The sequence below is a fragment of the Oncorhynchus mykiss genome, chromosome 11, assembly GCF_057628025.1.
Source record: "Oncorhynchus mykiss isolate SJ-2025 chromosome 11, ASM5762802v1, whole genome shotgun sequence".
NCBI classification, from domain to species: Eukaryota; Metazoa; Chordata; class Actinopteri; order Salmoniformes; family Salmonidae; genus Oncorhynchus; species Oncorhynchus mykiss.
The window spans coordinates 41,662,955-41,685,727 of record NC_143032.1 but is presented as its reverse complement, the minus strand read 5'-3'; the positions used below and the strand labels follow the sequence as shown (position 1 = coordinate 41,685,727).

At 41.7% G+C, this 22,773-nt stretch overlaps 1 protein-coding gene across 13 annotated transcripts in view; it reads right to left on the bottom strand.

Annotated features, from left to right (window-relative positions):
- Positions 1–22,773, bottom strand: part of LOC110535018 (semaphorin-6A) — a 92,449-nt gene that overhangs the window by 48,678 nt on the left and 20,998 nt on the right. For 11 of the 13 annotated variants that reach the window (XM_036935458.2, XM_090190159.1, XM_090190162.1 and 8 more), the window contains exons 2-3: positions 7,630–7,773; positions 7,072–7,189 (exon numbers count right to left, since the gene is read on the bottom strand). In XM_036935458.2, the coding sequence (XP_036791353.2) occupies positions 7,072–7,189; positions 7,630–7,729 (218 nt within the window). In that variant the 5' untranslated portion in view covers positions 7,730–7,773. Of the gene's footprint in view, positions 1–7,071; positions 7,190–7,629; positions 7,774–12,079; positions 12,218–22,773 lie in introns of those variants that run through there. The other 2 variants (XM_090190158.1, XM_090190164.1) reach the window with 1 other exon arrangement.

Genomic DNA, 22,773 nt, shown 5'->3' with positions numbered 1-22,773 from the left:
TTGAACATAAATCATTTTGGTTGAAAAGACGTGGAAATATGTATTTTCAACATCTTGTGCTCACTGGGTGGTGACATTAATTCCCAGTTTTATTAGAATTCATGACAACATTGATGTATGCATACTTTAGCTTAGAAATATGGTAAATTAAAGCAGACAAATATTACAGCTATCTCATAATGTCATTGCTCATCACCATGAGAATTACTAGATAGGCCTATGACACAAATTGTTCTTAACTGACTTGCCTAGTTAAATAAAGGTTACATAAATCAAAATAAAACTTGGTTTTCTTCCCATTAAGATATTAGACTAACAGCTAGTCAAAGAACATGACTGATTCAAAGGAGATAAATGTGTAATATCCTGGCATGTGGATTATGTCTTTAATAAAAAGGAATTTAGAAAATTATACAGAATATTAAACCAATCCACAACAGACATGAACTGAATGCATAACTATGGAAGAATTAACATATTACAAGCCACAAATGACTAAAGAGAATGACCTAATCAAGATAACTATTTAAAACTACTCCCAAAAAGACCAAATAATGTCAATTACAGCATATGTTGGAGCTCCAGCATTGCCAAAGATTACGTTTTTTCTCCAGATTAAGACACTTTCGTCGATTTACAATTTTGGCAGTGGATATGTTTGCATGTCCTGCTGCTAAAAGAGCTTGTGGTGTTATTGCTAGCGTAAAACAAGAACCAAAAGGATTTATACCATTCACAAAATGGCCTGAAACAGAGTTTGGTTTTGGACACGGTTTCCACTGACCATCTGCAGGCTGCACACTGAGATTTCTGGTCTTCAGGCATGGCATAATGGCCATAACACTGGACCCACAGCATTGGGCCCTCAACACTGTCCCCACAAAACTGGGCCCTCAACACTGGCCCACAACAGACACATTTCACTGGGTTATGACTATACACCGGCAGCCCAATTCTGGCAAAAGAGCTGATCTGATTGGTCAAAAGACCAATTGTGACCCGATTCAGGAAACTAGGCGTACGTCTCAAGTCACGACTTCACATGAGAGCCTTTTGAACGTATTTTTAAGAAATGTAAAAAAATGTGTTCGTTTTTTTTGGCAAAAATGCCTTCTCGAACATGTGAACTTTCATGTGCCTTAATATCAAACTTGTATGTCATCTGTAAATACGAATACAATTTTTAAATTAAGAGCCTAGTTGGTTTAGCCACAGAGAAAGTCAGCAACCTTCCCGCTAGCCATGATTGGCTGAAATAATGAGTGGGCTGGACATGCCGAAAGATGAGTTTGGATTGGTCTGTGGTGTTGCATCTTGTGTCTGTAAAATGAGCTGCTCGTAATAGTGTTTTTGAAAGATATAATGTTAGCCATGGAGACCTGCAAATATGCTTCTTCTGCTCTCAATAGCATTGCTGCCCTGAATTTATCAGGCACTATCGACAAAGGTCAGTGGGAAAAAGTTGTGATGGACTACTTTCTGGACGACGAATGCTGACTCGAAATCAGTGCAACACAAAGGGCCAAACAAGCTGTGCAAACTAAATGGAAACAATACAGGATGTCTTATAAAAGGGGTTGCAGTCTGCAGTGAAGCTTTCATCCATGTATACCAGTAAGAATCTAGTTAAGGATTCAGATATTAACGTTATACGTTTCTAATTTTGTCAGAAAGTTATTTTAATTGCAAGCTAAAGCTTGCTGTTAGCTAGCCAGCTGGAGTTCGATGGCTGGCTTGCTAACTAACATTAAACCTAACGATATTTGTTTAACTTTAGCTTGCTATGACAATCGGTTTGTATTGCTAGTAACGTTACTCTATGGATTGGGATTATAGTTAATTTTTTAGCTAGCTAACGTTAACATAACATGTTTAAACGACAGATCCCAAGTTAAAACTTGCTGTTAGCTAGCTAACGTTAGCTGAGGTTAGGTGGCTGGCTTGCTAGCTAACATTAACTTATGTGTATGAGTCGTATGTAACGTTAGTGATGTTTTCTCAGAATGCCATTTTGCATCGCTAGATTTAGCCTAATGTTTGCTAGCTAACATTGAACCTATTGGTTAACTTTAGCTAGCTATGACAATCTGTTTGTATTACTAGTTAAAGCTTGCTGTTAGTGAGCTAGCTGACGTTAGATGTCTGGCTAGCTACAGTAACTAACATTACCTGTGTGAACTGTGTGTAGTGATATCTCAGAACGCCATTTCGCATCTATTGTACCCTGCTCAAAAAAATGAAGGGAACACTTAAACAACACAATGTAACTCGAAGTCAATCACACTTCTGTGAAATCAAACTGTCCACTTAGGAAGCAACACTGATTGACAATAAATTTCACATGCTGTTGTGCAAATGGAATAGACAACAGGTGGAAATTATAGGCAATTAGCAAGACACCCCCAATAAAGGAGTGGTTCTGCAGGTGGGGACCACAGACCACTTCTCAGTTCCTATGCTTCCTGGCTGATGTTTTGGTCACTTTTTAATGCTGGCGGTGCTTTCACTCTAATGGTAGCATGAGACGGAGTCTACAACATGGTGTGGGGTGGCATTTCTTTGGGGGGCCGCACAGCCCTCCATGTGCTCGCCAGAGGTAGCCTGACTGCCATTAGGTACCGAGATGAGATCCTCAGACCCCTTGTGAGACCATATGCTGGTGCGGTTGGCCCTGGGTTCCTCCTAATGCAAGACAATGCTAGACCTCATGTGGCTGGAGTGTGTCAGCAGTTCCTGCAAGAGGAAGGCATTGATGCTATGGACTGGCCCGCCCGTTCCCCAGACCTGAATCCAATTGAGCACATCTGGGACATCATGTCTCACTCCATCCACCAACGCCACGTTGCACCACAGACTGTCCAGGAGTTGGCGGATGCGGGAGACCACACACCACCTCATCAGGTGCATGCCCAGGCATTGTAGGGAGGTCATACAGGCACGTGGAGGCCACACACACTACTGAGCCTCATTTTGACTTGTTTTAAGGACATTACATCAAAGTTGGATCAGCCTGTAGTGTGGTTTTCCACTTTAATTTTGAGTGTGACTCCAAATCCAGACCCTCCATGGGTTGATAAATTTGATTTCCATTGATCATTTTTGTGTGATTTTGTTGTCAGCACATTCAACTCTGTAAAGAAAAAAGTATTTAATAAGAATATTTCATTCATTCAGATTTAGGATGTGTTATTTTAGTGTTCCCTTTATTTTTTTGAGCAGTGTATAATAATGCTAATATATTTGTATCTGGAATTTGTCTTTCAGCATCAATCAGTAGAACACGCCTGACTCGAATCCACCAGTCATACAGTCCACAATAAGAGAGCTGGCACAACCAAAAGCACCAGCGCAGTCATCAATTACATGCACCATTTCTTCACCAACTACAGAGTTGGGAAAACACGTGTGGACCTGAATTGTGATAACGGCAGTGGTTTGCCCCCGACTGATGCTTCGGCCTCATCAAGCAGCGCTTCAGAAAGACCAGTGTGAACACTTTGTCTGAGATTGCTGGTGTTGTGAAGGACGGCACTGTGGCAGGGGTCAACATCCCACAGCTATCGTCAGATTTTTTTTGTTATTCCCTGTTTTACAGATTCAACACTCTGGAGCCTGGTGTTATCCCCAAGGAGCGTTTGGACTGTCTGGACCAGGTTTCAGCTGCTGTGCAATGCTGACATCCTTCCTCTCATAGATGGTCTGCCTGTAAAATCACCACCTGGACTGGACACAGCTAGACAAACTATCATTTTGAGAAGATCAGGGAGTTTTGCAACGAAGAGGCTATGGACATCACATGCCCTGCACCAAAGTCAAGGACAGGCTCTCCGAATATAGATTCCCTTCATGTGTGGTTTGGACGGACCAGTCATCGGCACTATCTGCAGTGCCTCTATTCACATGACACTCTCCTACCACACACACCATACACTGCTGCTACTATTTTTTTTTGTTTATCCTGCTTCTCAGCCACTTTATCCCTGATTGTATGCATATAACTACCTCGTCTATCACTGATATCGTTATTGATATTGTTCTTGTACATACTGTCTATTGTATTTGTGTTGACACTATCTATTTCTGATATTGCTACTATGCAAGTAACCATTTGGCTGTACCGTTTACACCTTCTGTAGAGACAATCCACATAGCCAGACAGCAAAATATTGATATATAAAATGAATATTGATATGTGTGGTCATAACATGATTTTGTGACATACCACAACAATATCATGTGATCGTATCAAGTGTCCAGCACATAAATGTGTGGCGCATGCCCATGTTTATGTACTGTACATGTGCACCTCACTCAGGTCTCAATTCAGGTTGCATGGCCTTAACTTATGTATGGAATACTATGTGATAAGTGCATGTGTAACAGTATATAAAGTATGCTAATGTACTGGTATAAAGGCACTTAAGTAAATACTTTAAAGTACTACTTAAGTATTTTTTTGTTGAATTAGTACATTCCTTTACTATTAATAATTTTGGCAACTTTTACTTCACTACATTCATAAAGAAAATTCTGCACTTTTTACTCCATACACTTGACGCCCAAAAGTATTTGTAACATTTTGACAGGAAAATTGTCCAATTCACACGTATCAAGAGAACATCCCTGATCATCCCTACTGCCTGGCAGACTCACAAAACCCAATTGCGTGCCCCTGGCTCATCAACTAAAAATAATAAAGTTGTGCCGTCTGGTTTGCTGAATGTAAGCAATTTGAAATGGTTTATATTTTTACTTTTGATACTGAAGAACATTGTGCCCCTGGCTTTCCGTCAATAATAAATAAAATAAAAATACAATTGTGCCGTCTGATTTAATATAAGGAATATGAAATGTTATACTTTTACTCAAGTATGACAATTTAGTAATTTTTCACCACTGGATGCGGCTGGTGGTTAAAGCATTTTTACCAAGTGTGTCTGGGTAAGCGTCATCTAATATTTTTTCTTTCATTTTTCATTTTTGGAGCCTAATGCCACTTTTAGTCTTGATCTTTACCACACTACTCACTGTTTAGCACATGACCTCATGTGAATCCTTAAAGAGATGGGTGGGGCTGGCTTAAGAGCGCGTGAACAATGCTGAATGGGTGTAGACAATGCTGAATGGGTGTAGACAAAGGAGAGCTCTCTAGTAGGTACCATAACATTCAAAGGCCCTTTTCTCAAAAGTGAGTTTACAAGTGTATCAACTTTCAAAGTAGAAATGCTTTCCCTTTGCTCTTCAAAAATGCTATGTATGATATACCATTGTGTAGCTCTGAGTCTCTACTTTTGTCCAATGTAAAAAAACAAAAAAACATTAACAATTTTGCTACATAAGACCGAAGGTGGTGAGTCACAATTAGTTGAAAAATAATCAGAATTGGTCTGCCTGTGTAAAGGCAGTTTATGGGCCTCAACTGAGATCTGATTAGGTCAAGTTTCCATTGTATGGTTTGTACGGTTGGCCTGTTGACTTACTCTGAATTCTGTTCTTGCAATGACCATCCAACTATTTGCTTTATACTGTTGGTCATCTAGTTGTTAATATCCGTTTGTGCTCAGCAATCTCGGTGTCCACTTTGCTTCGGTGACATAATTCTATCGATTCAAACATTTCTCCCAGTTATAATCAATCTACTCTTCTCAACGACAGCAATTCCAACAATCCCTGTGTCACATTCCCCCCTCGCCATGTGTCCGTCGGAATTCCTGTCTCCTTTAAATACGCTACTGAGAGACACACCTTGTTGTCCTCAAGCCACCCCCACTAATAAAACCCTCCCTTTCTCATTTCTCCCAGGCCTGGTATGGAGCAGGTGGGAGGCAGCAGTCAGACCAAAGGCTAGGACTCCAAAGCGCCCAACACCTCCTTAATGACCACAGATGTGTTAAACAGTCCTGCTACTTAGAAACCAGGCTTCAATGGCCACTTATTTTGAAGTTTTCAGAAAACAACGCAACCCATTGTTGCTTTCAAAAGCATCCAATCAATCTACTATGTAATTAGGCCAATACAAAAAATTACACAGATCCGTATCATCTGTATCCTCCAATGCAGTGGAGAATGCTGTGGCTTTGTTCACATTGTAACATGTAAGGTCTATTATTGTATTTTTTCCCATGTCCAAGCAAGCTAGTGCTTCTACACCTGCATTGCTTGCTGTTTGGGGTTTTAGGCTGGGTTTCTGTACAGCACTTTGAGATATCAGCTGATGTACGAAGGGCTATATGAATAAATTTGATTTGATTAGTACATTTGAGTTTCAGAAAAAGAATGATACACAATTAAATGAAATCAATATCCTTTCCCCATGGAGAAAACTATTAATGCAGACTCTGGCATCTCCGTCAGACAACCTCAGTTTCAGCCCTAGACCCGTTATTTATAGCCTGTGTTCAGTGGGGCCACAAGGTTGCAAGAAAGTTCTTTAAGGTGCTTGGAATAACTTTTACAGCAAGACTGATGGACTATAATAATAAGACACAATAATAATACAAAGAGAAATAGCCACAAACAGTATCATACTTAAAAGAGAATATAGTTTATCCGCTGTGCACCTCTGTCTGCCGAAAGATACCAGTCTGGCTAAGTCAGTGTCTTTTTTTAAGTCTCTTCGACACACACATTTTTTTTTTATTTTATTGATTTACATTAAATCAATGGAATTGTATTCAGTGGATTTGAATCTAGTTGATTTTAATTGAATTTAACTGATATACCTTGTTTTGGGTTTACATTTTATATCATTTCTTTGTGTGCGTATCCACTTAAACAGAAATGGGATGTACAAAATTATTATTATTATTAAGATGCTACTTCACCCTGCCCCCCCCCCCCCCCCCCCCCCCCCCCAAATACATTTCAATGATGAAATCAAAATAACATTCACATAGAGTACAATGAAATTACCTGACATTACACAAGGAACGGCCTCACATTATTGGATTAAAATAGCATCACATATTCCCAATTCATTGTAATCTCATCTGATATGACTTTGTGGGGAATATCAAAAACTCGAACCGATATGAGAGCTAGTGGCCTGCGAGAAAAAGGGCAGGAACTGACCTGGCGGCGATATACAACGTTCGGTTCATTATTATGATGAGCTGGATATCCAGTTTGTGCCGTTGTGTATTGTTTCTTCCAGGTTTGTGTCCAAAGAAAGCCGGATACTGCTTTGTATCTGTGAGAAGGGGGAACAAAAACAATAAATATCAGAAGCAACCCCCCCCCCCCCCCCTCCCACACAAGGCAATATGTTTTTAAAAATCCTGATAGAAAGAAAGGTTGCTGGAAGTTGCTGGAGGATGCATGGCTGGGAGGAATATAGAGTCTACCCAAACAGAGAGAAAGCTCAATAAACCTATCTTAGCCTCATATGGTATTTACACTATCACACACTGCATGAAAGCCCCAACAGGAAAATACAGGATTATCCTTTGATGTAGGGTGGGCTCCGTTTCAGATTCTGCTTTAACTCCTATTTTTTTTTTATTCCCTGGGCACCAAACTACATTCTACCTTCCAAAAGCACTCAGAGTGAAAGGGGAGGCGGGGTAGAGGGTGGTAGTGGTTGGATAGCAGGGTGTTTGGGGGGAGTTGGAAACAGCTCGGGGTACTCACAGTTGCCATGTGAAATACTGATTGGCTCAGAGTCTTCTGGGAAGCCAGCCCTTGCAATCTTCAGTAGCGTGAAATACAGCAACAAGGCCTCAGACCTCATTGTAGCACTGCTGGTTCCTTCCTCGATAACTTCTTTACTTTAGCCTGCAAAGAGAAGACAGAGAAGAAAAAAGATTATGAAACAATTAAAGCATCTGATTTTCATAGCCGATGCAATCTGCAATCTATATATATATATATATACACACATCAAGAGAGCTGCATTGCAAGTAATCAAACAACAATTGGATTAGCAGGGTAATATGCTTCATAGAACGATGGCAGGCTGGGTCTTATTGAAGTAGACCTGTTGTGATTAACTGAGCAGCATCAGGAGTGGTAGTTCTACTGGACTGCATCCTGGCCAATATGCTGAATTAATAGGAGAGCTTATATGATTGGATCCTGGTGTCGGGGCAGACTTAATAGGGCAGCACCATTTTTTGTACATAATTATCAGCATCTAAGAGTTGGCCCCTGATTGCTAACTGTATTTACATCAGCCCGTGACCATGCTGATGTTTCTTGTGTGTTGTGGCAACAAATTACCTCAATAAATCAACCCTGACAATTACTGCAGCGTTAATCTAATCGAGTATAAGCATTTCATTCAGAGACCTTTTATCCTGAGCCAAACGGTAGATGTTTTTTGGGGGGTTGTATGATAAAAGTTGTTTATCCCCAGCACATTTGTTCACTGGCTCTGTATTCGTTGGAGGAGAAAAAGAGGGAAAGAGAGAGAGAGAGAGAGAGAGAGAGAGGGTGATAGAGGGAGGGATTGATGGGGGGGGGGGGGGTTCTCTCCATGCTCCTGTGGATCTCATTGAGAAAGAGAGTGAAAACATTATTCACTGGGAGATTCACTTTAACAGCGAGGAGAATACAAATAAAACCAAGGGAACGACCTTGGTTGTTGAATTTCCTTCTCGCTAAGGCTATTTTTTCCCTCACCTCACCTACTTTATAGACATGCTGGCACAACAATAGACAGAAGGCCTGGGTATAAGCCCTTGGAATCTCTGTTAGCCCTGTGCATTTTCCCTTTTCAAACCAATATGAGATTCTGTACATATACCACTATGGGGGCTGTTTTGTTTCATGAACCTTGACCAGGAAGTCGAGCAATAATTGATTGATGAGCAGGATGAGGCAGGAGACATGCCAGTGTTCCTATGGAACTGTCTATTGTAAATGACAAATGGAGTCGACAGAGCCAACAAACATAGAAACGTAACACAGAATTGCTAACTGAATAATATACTATGAAATGATACATGGGAGCTGAATCGATTATGATGTTCCAGAGAACAGCTTTATCATTTCTAATTTAGACACTACAGGGCACAATGTGGCATTGTTGTGCCTCCTAACTGCAGACAGTTCTTTCTGACAAATTAATGTTTGATAGTTAATCTTAGTCGTCATAAATCATGTCACAGGACAGAGGAGCTCAATTCACAACCAATCTCTTCGTCACATCAAAACCAACCAACAGGGCATCATATAATAGCGAAAAGAAATTGAGCACAAAATGATTTAACTACAGTGTGCTCTTCAAAGCCCTTTCATTACCTTCCGACACACGACTAAACCCAGGGAAATGTGGTCTTTGCTGAATTGCAGTCACTGTGGCAACTAAATTGTTTCAGTCTGTTCAGTCTTGGTGTCAAATGCTCTTTTGATGACATCTCTCCGCCTCTGACTACTGACTGAGATGAATGATTACACATGTGCAAACTTTCAGAGTGAATTATTATTTTGCCTCCGAACCAAATGGGGGGGTTGAAGTTTAGAATCCCTCAAAATCCCTGCTGAAAACGACCACAAACAAAGCACAGAGGTGTCCGGTATTTTTCTTACTGTAAGTACTAATACATGTGGACATTCTGAAAGCTTACACCCTATACACACACTTTAAATTATAAAGTGTCTTTTGTTTTTGTGGAACATAATGGCGGGCTAATCAAGACCAACACTGGCAGAGAGCCAGCAGCAGATACTAAACAACAAGAGAACCCTCTCAGAGTGAAGACATTTTGCCATGCTCTAGCCATAGCTAGGAATTACTACCGCTCCACTGTGAGTAAAACACACCCAATCCAGGTTTAGGCCCATAGTCCCAAACACCCTTAACTTCCCCCATAAATACATTACCAGCCTAACAATATTATCTTTGCTGTTGCATCAACATGTTAGCAAGGGACATGCGGCGACCATGAACAATAACAGACATGTATTTCATCTACAACGTTCACGAGAGGGCCCCATGAAAATACAGCTCCTGCGCGTGTTTATCTTGTTCAGAGTCCTGAGATGTGGCATGTCTACCATTAAACACCTACTCATTCATATTCAGCATACCCTACACTACCCATCGAGTTGTCTAATGGGCAAGGAGGAGGCTGGGATTTAACGAAATACCTGCAGATGTGCAGCAGTGGTAGTGGTTGAAGCCCCAATGAGAGTCCAACAGATAAACAGTTCAGTGGTGACTGACTGACAGTTAGGTCATTTACATCAGCCTCTGCAGCTCTCGCAGGGTGGGAATAGCCCTGACATCAGCCTGGCAAGACCAGACATGGACTGTACACAGCGGTGTGAACACAGGAACACACCACACTAACAACACCCAGCACTGAGTAAAGTAGTGAAGAGAGAGAGAGGCTTCTGGACTGAACAGCTCCACCCAGGGTGAGAAGGATCCACTGATGGCATCTATTATCTGATGATGGGGCAAATAAAGTGTTGTGTTCCAATATCCTATGGAGGGAGACCTCAGGGTGGATGCCAAAGCAGTGGAAGTTAATGATCAGCCAGTTTCCACAAACTGCTGCTTATTCAGTCAATCAATGCTTGATTAGTAGAGTATAATAAACAGAATAATAATTTGACACCTTACTATACACCCTACGGTACCCCTACAGTGCCTTTGAAAAGTAGTCAGACCCCTTGACTTCGTCCACATTTTTTTACGTTACAGCCTTATTCTGAAATGGATTAATAAAAACAATTCCACAGCAATCTACACACAATACCCCATTAATGACAAAGCGAAAAAAGGTTCTTCGAAATGTTGATGTATAGATGTATAAAAACACAACAACAGAAATACCTAATTTAAATAAGTATTCAGACTCTATGCTATGAGAATTGGCATTGAGCTCAAGTGCATCCTCTCTCCATTGATCATCTTTGAGATGTTTCTACAACTTGATTGGAGTCCACCTGTGCTAAATTCAATTGATTGGACATGATTTGGAAAGGCACAAACCTGTCTATATAAGGTCCAACCGTTGACAGTGCACGTCAGAGGAAAAACCGAGCCATGAGTTTGAATGAATTGTCCGTAGAGCTCCGACACAGGATTGTGTCGAGGCACAGATCTGGGGAAGGGTACCAACATTTCTGCAGCTTTGAAGGTCCCCAAGAACACAGTGGCCTCCAATTTTCTTAAATGAAAGAAGTTTGGAACCACCAAGACTCTTCCTAGAGCTGGCCACCTGGCCAAACTGAGCAATCAGGGGAGAAGGGCCTTCAGGGAGGTGATCAAGAACCCAATAGTCACTCTGACAGAGAGTTCCTCTGTGGCGATTGGAGAGGCTTCCAGAAGGACAACCATCTCTGCAGCACTCCACCAATCAGGTATTTTTTGTAGTGGCCAGACGGAAGCCGATCCTCAGTAAAATGCACATGACAGTACACTTGGAGTTTGTCAAAAGGCACCAAAAGACTCTCAAGAAACAAGATTATCTGGTTTAATGAAACCAAGATTGAACTCTGTGGCCTGAATGACAAGCATCACGTCTGGAGGAAACCTGGCACCATCCCTACGATGAAACATGGTGGTGGCAGCACCTGAAAATAGCTATGCAGCAGCGCTCGGCATTCAACTTGACAGAGCTTGAGAGGATCTGCAGAGAAGAATGGGAGAAACCTGCCAAGTACAGGTGTGCCAAGCTTGTAGCATCATTCCCAAGAAGACTCGATGCTATAATCGCTGCCAAAGGTGCTTCAAAGTACTGAGTAACGGGTCTGAATAACTATGTAAATGTGATATTTCCATTTTTATTTGTAATACATTTGCAAAAATGTATTTATCTTCTTATGGAGGTGGTCCCTGCACAGGGATAGCTCAGCGGAAATTTCAGAGCGCCACCTATAGTACTTTACTTAGTACTCGTTAAATCTCAAACTTTCATTAAAACACACATGCAAGGTACTGAATTAAAGCTACACTCGTTGTGAACCTAGCCACCAAGTCAGATTTGTAAAATGCTTTTCGGCGAAAGCATGAGAAGCTATTATCTGATAGCATGCACCCCCCAAAATACCAGCACGACACGTAAACAACAGATTTTGCGGTAGCCGGCGCTACCCAAAACGCAGAAATAAAATATAAAACATTCATTACCTTGGACGAGCTTCTTTGTTGGCACTCCTATATGTCCCATAAACATCACAATTGGGTCTTTTTCCCGATTAAATCCGTCATTGTATACCCAAAATGTCATTTGCTGAAGGCCAGTCTGATGCTGCAAAAAGTCCATTTACAAGACGCAACGTCACTTTTTAAAATTACAAAAGTCGCCTATAAACTTTTACAAATCACTTCAAACGACGTTTCTAAACCAACTTTAGGTATTAATAAACGTTAATGATGTATCAAATTGATCACGGGGCGATCTGTATTCGATAGCAGCAAGTCTGGAATACATCGTCCATTTTTTCAGTTTCACAACATACTGTGGTGCGTCAGAAGAAGGGAGGGGTCTATTCGTGTTGTAACCAGGGATAAATGATTCTGATATTGATAGCAATGGTGACATCGTGCGGAAACTGTAGGCGTTTACAGGGGGTTCGCATATATTTTCTCTCGTCTTAAACAATTCATTGGATGGAGGACGAATATTTTTGTTTTTGTTTTTGGTAAACAGTTTTACCAGGGATTTTTACTCCTAAACACGTTCTGTTATAGCCACAGACCCGATTTAACCAGTTTTAGAAACTTCAGAGTGTTTTCTATCCACACATACTTATCATATGCATATACTATATTCCTGGCATGAGTAGCAGGACTTTGAAATGTTGCACGATTTTTAACAAAAAGCTGCGAAAATTCGCATCATCCATAACAGGATTTATACAAACCAGTTTTTGCTTTGTCATTATGGAGTATTAAGTTAAGACAAATATTTACTACATGAACTAAAGTTAAAAATTAAATAGCACGTTGAGAGAAAGGTTGTCCTGGCACCACACTTCCAGGTCTCTCACCTCCTCCCTATAGGCTGTCTCATCGTTGTTGGTGATCAGGTCTACCACCGTTGTACCGTCGGAAAACTTAATGATGGTGTTGGAGTCATGCTTGGCCACGCAAGCGTGGCAGATGTATTGTTGCCTGCCCTTACCACCTTGGGGCTGCTTGTCAGGAAGTACAGGCTCCAGTTGCAGAGGTCCCAGGGTCCTTAGCTTAGTGATGAGCTTTGAGGGCACTATGGTGTTGAACGCTGAGCTGTAGTCAATGAACAGCATTGAGCCCTGCCACATCCGACGAGTGTCGAAGCGGGTGTAGTAGGATTCAATCTTAGTCCTGTATTTACGTTTTGCCTGTTTGATGGTTAGTCTGAGGGCATAGTGGGATTTCTTATAAGATTCAGCTCTACCCTTTAGCTCAGTGCAGATGTTGCCTGTAATCCATGGTTTCTGGTTGGGGTATGTACGTACGGTCACTGGGATACAACGTCATCGATGCACTTAAAACAAATCACATTTTGTTGGTTACATACACATGGTTAGCAGATGTTATTGCGAGTGTAGCAAAATGCTTGTGCTTGTAGTTCAGACAGTGGAGCAATATCAATAAGTAATCTAACAATTCCACAACAACTACCTAATACACACAAATCTAAGTAAAGGGATGGAATAAGAATATGTACATATAAATACAGTATATGGATGAGCAATGACCGAGCGGCATAGGCAAAATGCAATAGATGGTATAAAATACAATATATACATATGGGATGAGTAATGCAAGATATGTAAACATCATTATTACAGTGGCATTAATAAAGTGACTAGTGATCCATAATTTCAAGTCTGTATGAAGGCAGCAGTCTCTCTGTGTTAGTGATGGGTGTTTAACAGTCCGATAGCCTTAAGATACAAGCAATTTTTTTGTCTCTCAGTCCCAGCTTTGATGCACCTGTACTGACCTCGCCTTCTGGATGGTAGCGGTGTGAACAGGCAGTAGCTGTTCACTACTGGATGATCTGTTTAGCCTTCCTGTGTCATCGGGTGCTGTAGGTGACCTGGAGGGCAGATAGTTTGCACCCGGTGATACGTTGTGCAGACCGCACCACCCTCTGGAGAGCCCTACGGTTGTGGGTGGTGCAGTTGCCGTACCAGGCGGTGATACAGCCCGACAGGATGCTCTCAATTGTGCATCTCTAAAAGTTTGTGTGTGCTTTAGGTGGCAAGCCAAATTTCGTCATTCTTGAAGCCGGTGACTGATGTGTTATACTCCTCAATGCCATCGAATGAGTCCCGGAACATATTCCTGTCTGTGCTAGCAAAACAGTCCTGTAGCTTAGAATCTGCATCATCTGACCACTTCCGTATTGAGCGAGTCACTGGTACTTCCTCCTTTAGTTTTTGCATGTAACCAGGAATCAGGAGGATAGAATTATGGTCAGATTTGCCAAATGGAGGGCGAGGGAGAGCTTTGTACGCATCTCTGTGTGTGGAGTAAAGGTAGTCTAGAGTTTTTTTCCACTTGTTGCACATGAAACAAGCTGGTAGAAATGAGGTAAAACATATTTAAGTTTCCCTGCATTAAAGTTCCCGTCCACTAGGAGCGCCACCTCTGGATGAGCATTTAATTGTTTGTTTATGGCTTTATACAGCTGGTTGAGTACGGTATTAGTGCCAGCATCGGTTTGTGTTGGTAAATAGACAGCTATGAAAAATATAGATAAAAAAATTGTTTGAAAAAATAGTGTGGTCTACAGCTCATCATGAGTTACTCTACCTAAGGTGAGCAAAACCTTGAGACTTCCTTAAATATTTGATTTCGCCCACCAGCTATTATTGACAAATAGACACAGATCGCCAACCCTTGTCTTACCGGAGGCAGCTGTTCTGCCTTGCCAATGCACGGAAAAACCAGCCAACTGCATATCATCCATGTGGTCGTTCAGCCACGACTCCGTGAAATATAAGATATTGCAGTTTTGAATGTCATGTTTGTAGGATAGTCTTGAATGGAGCTCATCCAGTTTATTCTCCAATGATTGCAGGTTGACCAATAGGACTGATGAAAGAGGCGGGTTGCACACTCGTCAACAAATTCTCACAAGGCACACAGACCTGCATCCCGTGTATCGGCAGCTTCTCTTCATGTGAATGACAGGGATTTGGGTCTGATCCGGTATCTGGAGTAAATCCTTCACGTCCGCCTCGTTAAGGAAACAATTTTCATCCAGTTTGAGGTGATTAATCGCTGTTCTGATATCCAGAAGCTAAGAGACAGTGGCAGAAACATTATGTACAAAATAAGTTACAAACAACGCAACAATAAAAAACACACAAAATAGCACAATTGGTTAGGAGCCCGTAAAACTGCAGCCATTTCCTCTTGCACAATTCAGTCCGCCTCTCATTAGCCTGGTTTGTAGTGTACAGTATACCTCTTGATCAAGACACATTATAATGACTGGCACTGCTGCTCACTGTTGTCCAACAAGGGTAAATTAATTCTAAAGTTGACCGAAAACAACAATTAGGTGATCCTTGGCTGAGTAAACACTTTGTAGGCTCTCTTTCAAGTCCAATAGCACTGATCTGCACATTACAGATGAGGAGAATTTCTAGCAAACTGAAACAATGATTTTTTTTCCTGATCTGACAGTACTGTACCACTGAGGCCTTTCAACACATCCTGAGGTGGATGTCTTGAACTGAACCGAACAGGGCAGGCTTGGCGTTTTCCGCAGGAGCGTCGCCAAAGTAAACATAACCAAGACGGTCACTGACAACACAGGGTCAGCTACAGTCCAGGGAGCTTCAGCACTGCACTGCACAGCAAACAGTATTAAATACCATGTGTCATATAACCCACTCTCATGTCTCCTGCTCTCTTCATCTTCCGATGCGGAGCGGCAAAAAGCGGTCCGCGGTGCAAGATGCTTCTTCACTCTGCCTGGAAAATCATTTATGAAGGCTGGTGCTTTAAAGATTGGCCCCAAAAAGAATGAGGTTACACATTTAAATATCAGAACCTTTCCCAGTGCTGCCAATCACGCAAGATGATACAGGCCACACAACTTAATCAATCTGGAGCGGGTTGATACAGAGACGGCGGGCAGAAGGGAAAATGATTACAGATAAGGTGGCTTGGTACCAGACGACTTTTCCCTTTTGATCCAATTATCTACCTCCTCTGATAGAGCTCCGTCTTCTTCTCTGATGTATGCCATTCTTGTAATCATGCTGTTAACCCATGTATTTCCATTCCATTCCTTTTTAAGGAACTGGATCTGGAGAGTGAGCTAAATGTGGCGGCACAACCAAGATCATCAGCCCTCTCTGATATTCTGTTTGACCAAACAAATGCACAACTCAGAAGGGCAGGGTGAAAATATAGCCTCTTACTGAGCCGCGGCACAATGGCAAAAATATTCACAAAAGCTAAATGTCAAATTACCTAAAAAGATGACACCCTGACAGCCTAGCACACTGTGTAAATGTGATAGGGCTCTGAATTGTCACGTTGAATAATTCCAATTTGCTGGAAAACCATTTGATGCTAACTGTTGTGTGCCTGTGACTAAACCTGAGCACTGAGAGTAGATTTTTTCACATCACACTCAAATCTATGTCCCCAAAAAATACAAAGGGGCCGGAAACAAACTAGGGCTACGACATCACCTCACAATATCAAGCAGGGGTGTATTCATTACGTAATGCAACATAAATCGTTTACCGTTTAAGAATCATTCAGAAGAAAACAGAAAAAAAAATAACGGGGACGGACCTACCTGAATATGTCCAATAGAAACTCTTGTTTTCGTTGCAAAACATTTTCCGTTTGGAGTAAACGGTTTCTGTTCCAAAACGTTTTGCAACAGAATTTGTGTAATTAATAAAACCCCACAACACATGAACGTTTGCTTTATGCGAGTAAACATGCACAAGAACGGCTGCTTCATGTAAGTAAACATGCACAAGGAATCAATCGAGTAACTGAGACAAGCTGTGTGGTTTAGTGCAAAATAAATAAGCACTGCTGTGGGTCTCATTGAAAGTGTTGACTCTACGAGGTATGAATCCCAAAATGAGTTTGAGTACGGAGAAGAGTCTGAGGGATGGGTCAGTTCTGGAGGGAGCTCTCACAGTAGATAAATGAGAAAACAATAAAACAATGACATTCATTTTCAGTGGGAATTATATATTCACAGGCCTTTTCCCCTCAGAGGCAAAAGCCTAAATGAGAAAAGTCTTCACATCAATACAGTTGCGAGATCACATTTATCAATTTGACTGGTATAAATGCATGAGGGATTTGTGGAGTGGAAAGGTATGATGTTATGCCACCCATCCTCAGCCCTTGACCACGAAGTAATAGAGTTAGAGAGGAAATATACTGGTGTGGTGTGCAACGTTTCCAACCTGAAAATAGCTCCATCAACATTTACAACACTCCTGCAAGGGGAGAGAAACCTCATCAGAGTGATTCAAGCAAACAACTTTAACCCAACCATGTATCCATGTTTACAAACACATCTGCACAACTACACTTCCACAAGCTCAATGCCATGTTTTTCATATGGTTCCATTCACTTGTCTTGCTAACAAACAGGTTGTCACAGTATTCAAGAGGGATGTGCGAACGAGCAGTTGTTGCATCCATCTGTGTGTGTGAAGACCGTGGACCACACATTTTGCCCACTCCCTCGTGGTTACAATGGGTGTGATATTGACTTTTGTCTAGGATTCTCAACCCTGGATTATTCCCTTTCTACATGAGCACTCCCACAGACTTGGCAAATGGCTGGCTGCTCTAGCAGAGCAATCTGATCTGAACAAGTATGATGCTAATCTCCTCAAGCTAATAGGCAGGCCAGGGGAAATGAGATAGCGGGGTAGCTAGAAGTCACTCTGGACAACTGGACATCCAATCTTTGCAATGAAAACAACAGAACCTAATGGAATTTGAGAAAAAAAAAGGTTTACAAAAGGTTTCTTTGGCTGTCCCCATAGGAGAAGCCTTTTTGGTTCAAGATATAACTATTTTTTGTTTCAGGTAGAACCCTTTTGGGCTCCATGTACAGTGCCTTGCGAAAGTATTCGGCCCCCTTGAACTTTGCGACCTTTTGCCACATTTCAGGCTTCAAACATAAAGATATAAAACTGTATTTTTTTGTGAAGAACCAACAACAAGTGGGACACAATCATGAAGTGGAACGACATTTATTGGATAATTCAAACTTTTTTAACATATCAAAAACTGAAAAATTGGGCGTGCAAAATTATTCAGCCCCTTTACTTTCAGTGCAGCAAACTCTCTCCAGAAGTTCAGTGAGGATCTCTGAATGATCCAATGTTGACCTAAATGACTAATGATGATAAATACAATCCACCTGTGTGTAATCAAGTCTCCGTATAAATGCACCTGCACTGTGATAGTCTCAGAGGTCCGTTAAAAGCGCAGAGAGCATCATGAAGAACAAGGAACACACCAGGCAGGTCCGAGATACTGTTGTGAAGAAGTTTAAAGCCGGATTTGGATACAAAAAGATTTCCCAAGCTTTAAACATCCCAAGGAGCACTGTGCAAGCGATAATATTGAAATGGAAGGAGTATCAGACCACTGCAAATCTACCAAGACCTGGCCGTCCCTCTAAACTTTCAGCTCATACAAGGAGAAGACTGATCAGAGATGCAGCCAAGAGGCCCATGATCACTCTGGATGAACTGCAGAGATCTACAGCTGAGGTGGGAGACTCTGTCCATAGGACAACAATCAGTCGTATATTGCACAAATCTGGCCTTTATGGAAGAGTGGCAAGAAGAAAGCCATTTCTTAAACATATCCATAAAAAGTGTTGTTTAAAGTTTGCCACAAGCCACCTGGGAGACACACCAAACATGTGGAAGAAGGTGCTCTGGTCAGATGAAACCAAAATTGAACTTTTTGGCAACAATGCAAAACGTTATGTTTGGCGTAAAAGCAACACAGCTGAACACACCATCCCCACTGTCAAACATGGTGGTGGCAGCATCATGGTTTGGGCCTGCTTTTCTTCAGCAGGGACAGGGAAGATGGTTAAAATTGATGGGAAGATGGATGGAGCCAAATACAGGACCATTCTGGAAGAAAACCTGATGGAGTCTGCAAAAGACCTGAGACTGGGACGGAGATTTGTCTTCCAACAAGACAATGATCCAAAACATAAAGCAAAATCTACAATGGAATGGTTCAAAAATAAACATATCCAGGTGTTAGAATGGCCAAGTCAAAGTCCAGACCTGAATCCAATCGAGAATCTGTGGAAAGAACTGAAAACTGCTGTTCACAAATGCTCTCCATCCAACCTCACTGAGCTCAAGCTGTTTTGCAAGGAGGAATGGGAAAAAATGTCAGTCTCTCGATGTGCAAAACTGATAGAGACATACCCCAAGCGACTTACAGCTGTAATCGCAGCAAAAGGTGGTGCTACAAAGTATTAACTTAAGGGGGCTGAATCATTTTGCACGCCCAATTCTTCAGTTTTTGATTTGTTAAAAAAGTTTGAAATATCCAATAAATGTCGTTCCACTTCATGATTGTGTCCCACTTGTTGTTGATTCTTCACAAAAAAATACAGTTTTATATCTTTATGTTTGAAGCCTGAAATGTGGCAAAAGGTCGCAAAGTTCAAGGGGGCCGAATACTTTCGCAAGGCACTGTAGAACGGGGTCTACATGGAACCCAAAAGGGTTCTACCTGGAACCAATAAGGGTTCTTCAAAGGGTTTTCCTATGGGGACAGCCGAATAACCTTTTTAGGTTCTACATAGCACCTTTTTTTCTAAGAGTGTACCGTGGGAATGGTGCAGCCTAGCCTATTGTAGTAGTACGTCTGGACGTGAGGAGACTGCTAAGGTGGGAGGGGAGAGAGCACTGACGAGACAAACCCCCTCACCTGCTCTGTGACTTAGCCTTGCTCCACCTAATTGGATATTGTGCTTTAGAGACCAGTGTCTCTACTACTGAACTAAACCTTGACTGATTAGGCCCAAGCCAAGCCAATCAGGGCACAGAGCTCACTGAATGTCAACATTTGCAGATGCAATTGTACTGTACCATTAGCCATTAGCAATACAGTGAAACCATTTAAGCTTACGTATATGGGGCTAAAATTATTGGTTCATATTGGTTAAGACCATTTCATTGTTACAGTCAACACTTGTTTAAGCTGTATGATTTCAGTCATTCCCAATACGATAATATACCCTGCATCGTGTTGTTGAGGCAAATACAGGAACTGGGAGCAGCTTGGCATGTATTTTCTTGGGAAATAAGCAGATTACTGATGCTGGTGTATGCTTCCTCTAAATGAGTGAAAAGTCCACAAAGAGCAATCGATCGTGAAGTTTCACCAACGTACATGTACTGTGTGTTACACTACAAAAGTCAGAGGAGAAAAGCAGATAAAGTGACATTTTCAAAAAGAAGAACATCCTTCAGATATTCTACAGGATTGTAGACAAACTGATGTAATGCAAGTGCAAGTCCACGGGCACATAGCCTAATTGCATGCTTGGCTGCTTATCCCACTACTAACGACACCAGCTAATTCTAAATGTAACCGTGTGTGACACTAATAATGCATGCTGTTGACTGAAGTTACACTACAGCAACCCATCTCAGACCATGGCTCCTGGCCAGAATGTGAATCTTGTGATGTGAACAGTTTTATCACATAAAATAAACAGCAGCAACCCACCAGAGTAAGAGGCCCCTACTAGTTGGAACCAGTGAATACTGCAGGGTATACAAGCTTCCCTTGCAGCAACTCAATCACACGGATGGCCCGGTGGGATGAACTGATACACTTTATCTCCCCTCTATCTCCCCCACAGGTGTTACCTAAGCACGATTGACGGTTCTTCAATAAGTAATTTTCCTTGCTGTGTCACAGGACATTTTTGATTGATAACTTCTTATATCGGCCGTGTCATTAAATTTTTCTAATGGAAATCTTTCATTAATTCAGTCGCCGGGGCAATAGATCATGGCCATACATTTCCCTGAAGGGCCTGAGGAGGGTGTGTTGCCTTAGCCTTGCTTTCAAGGAACACCCAAGGCAGGCAGTAACATGTACATAACTGGAACAGTAAAGAAATAATATGCAGGGGGGAAGATCGGTAAACTGACAGAAAAACAATTGATTGTAGTTTACAATCACTATGCATAATTGGCAATGACATCCTCATGACACCATAACAAAAATTATCGTGGTATCATTTAACAGGAACAACGTCACTATTCACAGATACGTTCACTGAAAAAAACTATTATTCCCCCCCCAAAAACGTATTTTAGCTGTTGGTATCCTCCTTGTAAACCTACAAGCTCCACCTCCGAATTCAACAACTTCCTGTTGCTTTCATGTTGACCTTTTAACCTTCTCCATTACCTCCTTCTCGCGTTAGATCTAAAGACATCCCGTTTCGAGTTCCTGTCTGACCAGACTGAAGATAAAAGTGAAGCGAGAAAGAGAGAGAGAGAAAGAGAGAGAGAGAGGTTCTGTGCTGTGGGTTCACACCAGTCTAAGTGAGTGAAGATGAAGGATGGAGATCCTTCTTGGATAAAGAGACCATTCCTGCATGTGGGGAGTATCAGTGTCAGCGTTCTACCTGCAGCTCCCAGGCCTAAGTCTGGAGACGCGGAGGAGACTGAACCTGTCAGCCTCACTCTGATGTTTGCCTAATGCCAGGATTACCGCTCCTTTCAGCCAGAAACCCAGCCTGCCAGCAAATAAACACCAGGCATGGAGCAGCTTAAACCAACTTCTGTAAACTGTACTTTGATATCTCAGAGAGAGAAAAAGAGGGAGAGAAACTTTAAAAAGTATCCCCTTATGTATACCAGACGAATACGTAAAAAGTATTTATTTAGAAGATAGACACTGTGGCCGAGCGCTTTTCTCAAGAGTTTGATCAATCATTTAGGTACACTACATAGGGGAAAGCTCAGAGGTTAAACTGCCTCAATAGATGTCAGGAACACAGTATCAGTTCATAACGGTGCATGAATGAGATGAGGCATGTGTTGGTCATCACACCAGCATTCAGCTCATTTGTAAGAAAGATGCCAGACAACGGAAATGCTGTGTATAGTATCATGTCAACAATGCTGTAAATATCACCTATTTTTGTGTAAGGGTTAACATATAGCTGTTTCCTTGACAACATATATACAAAATACACTTCACAGCTTGCTGTTGCATATAATGAACCAATGTAAATCCCGCCATGAACCGACAGCCAACAAATACAATATGAATTCCAATTTCTGCATAAATTGTTTTCCCCGTGGAATACATCATCATCTTATTCCATAGGGAGCTACGTTCACGAGTAGACTTCCATTAGCATTTCATCCTGATTCCCTCTGTCAATGTGATTCATCATCGCTGGCTGGATGCTGGCTTCCCTGTCTGGGCCTTGAGATAAACACACTGGCCTGGGTTTGTTCATGCAGACACAATATCCACAAGGATGAGCACAATCTCAGTGAACTGCACCAACTACGGCTATTTTGTCTAAGGCACTCTGACAGAATAGTTTCCATCTGTCTGTCTGTCTGTCTGTCTGTCTCTCGCTCTCTCTCTCTCTCACTCGCTCCCTTTATTTTGCATGTTTCTGGTTGACAGGCAACTTAAATCAGGGGGAACATTTGGGTTGGGCGGTATCCAGATTTTCATACCTTCATACCGTTGCTGTATACGGTATTATCTGCAGTGCACACAAGGAGCTCTATTCTATTTATTTTTTTCTAACAGAGTACTAGTGAATTCCCATAGCGGTCGCTAGCTAAATGCTAACAAGCGCAAGTGAA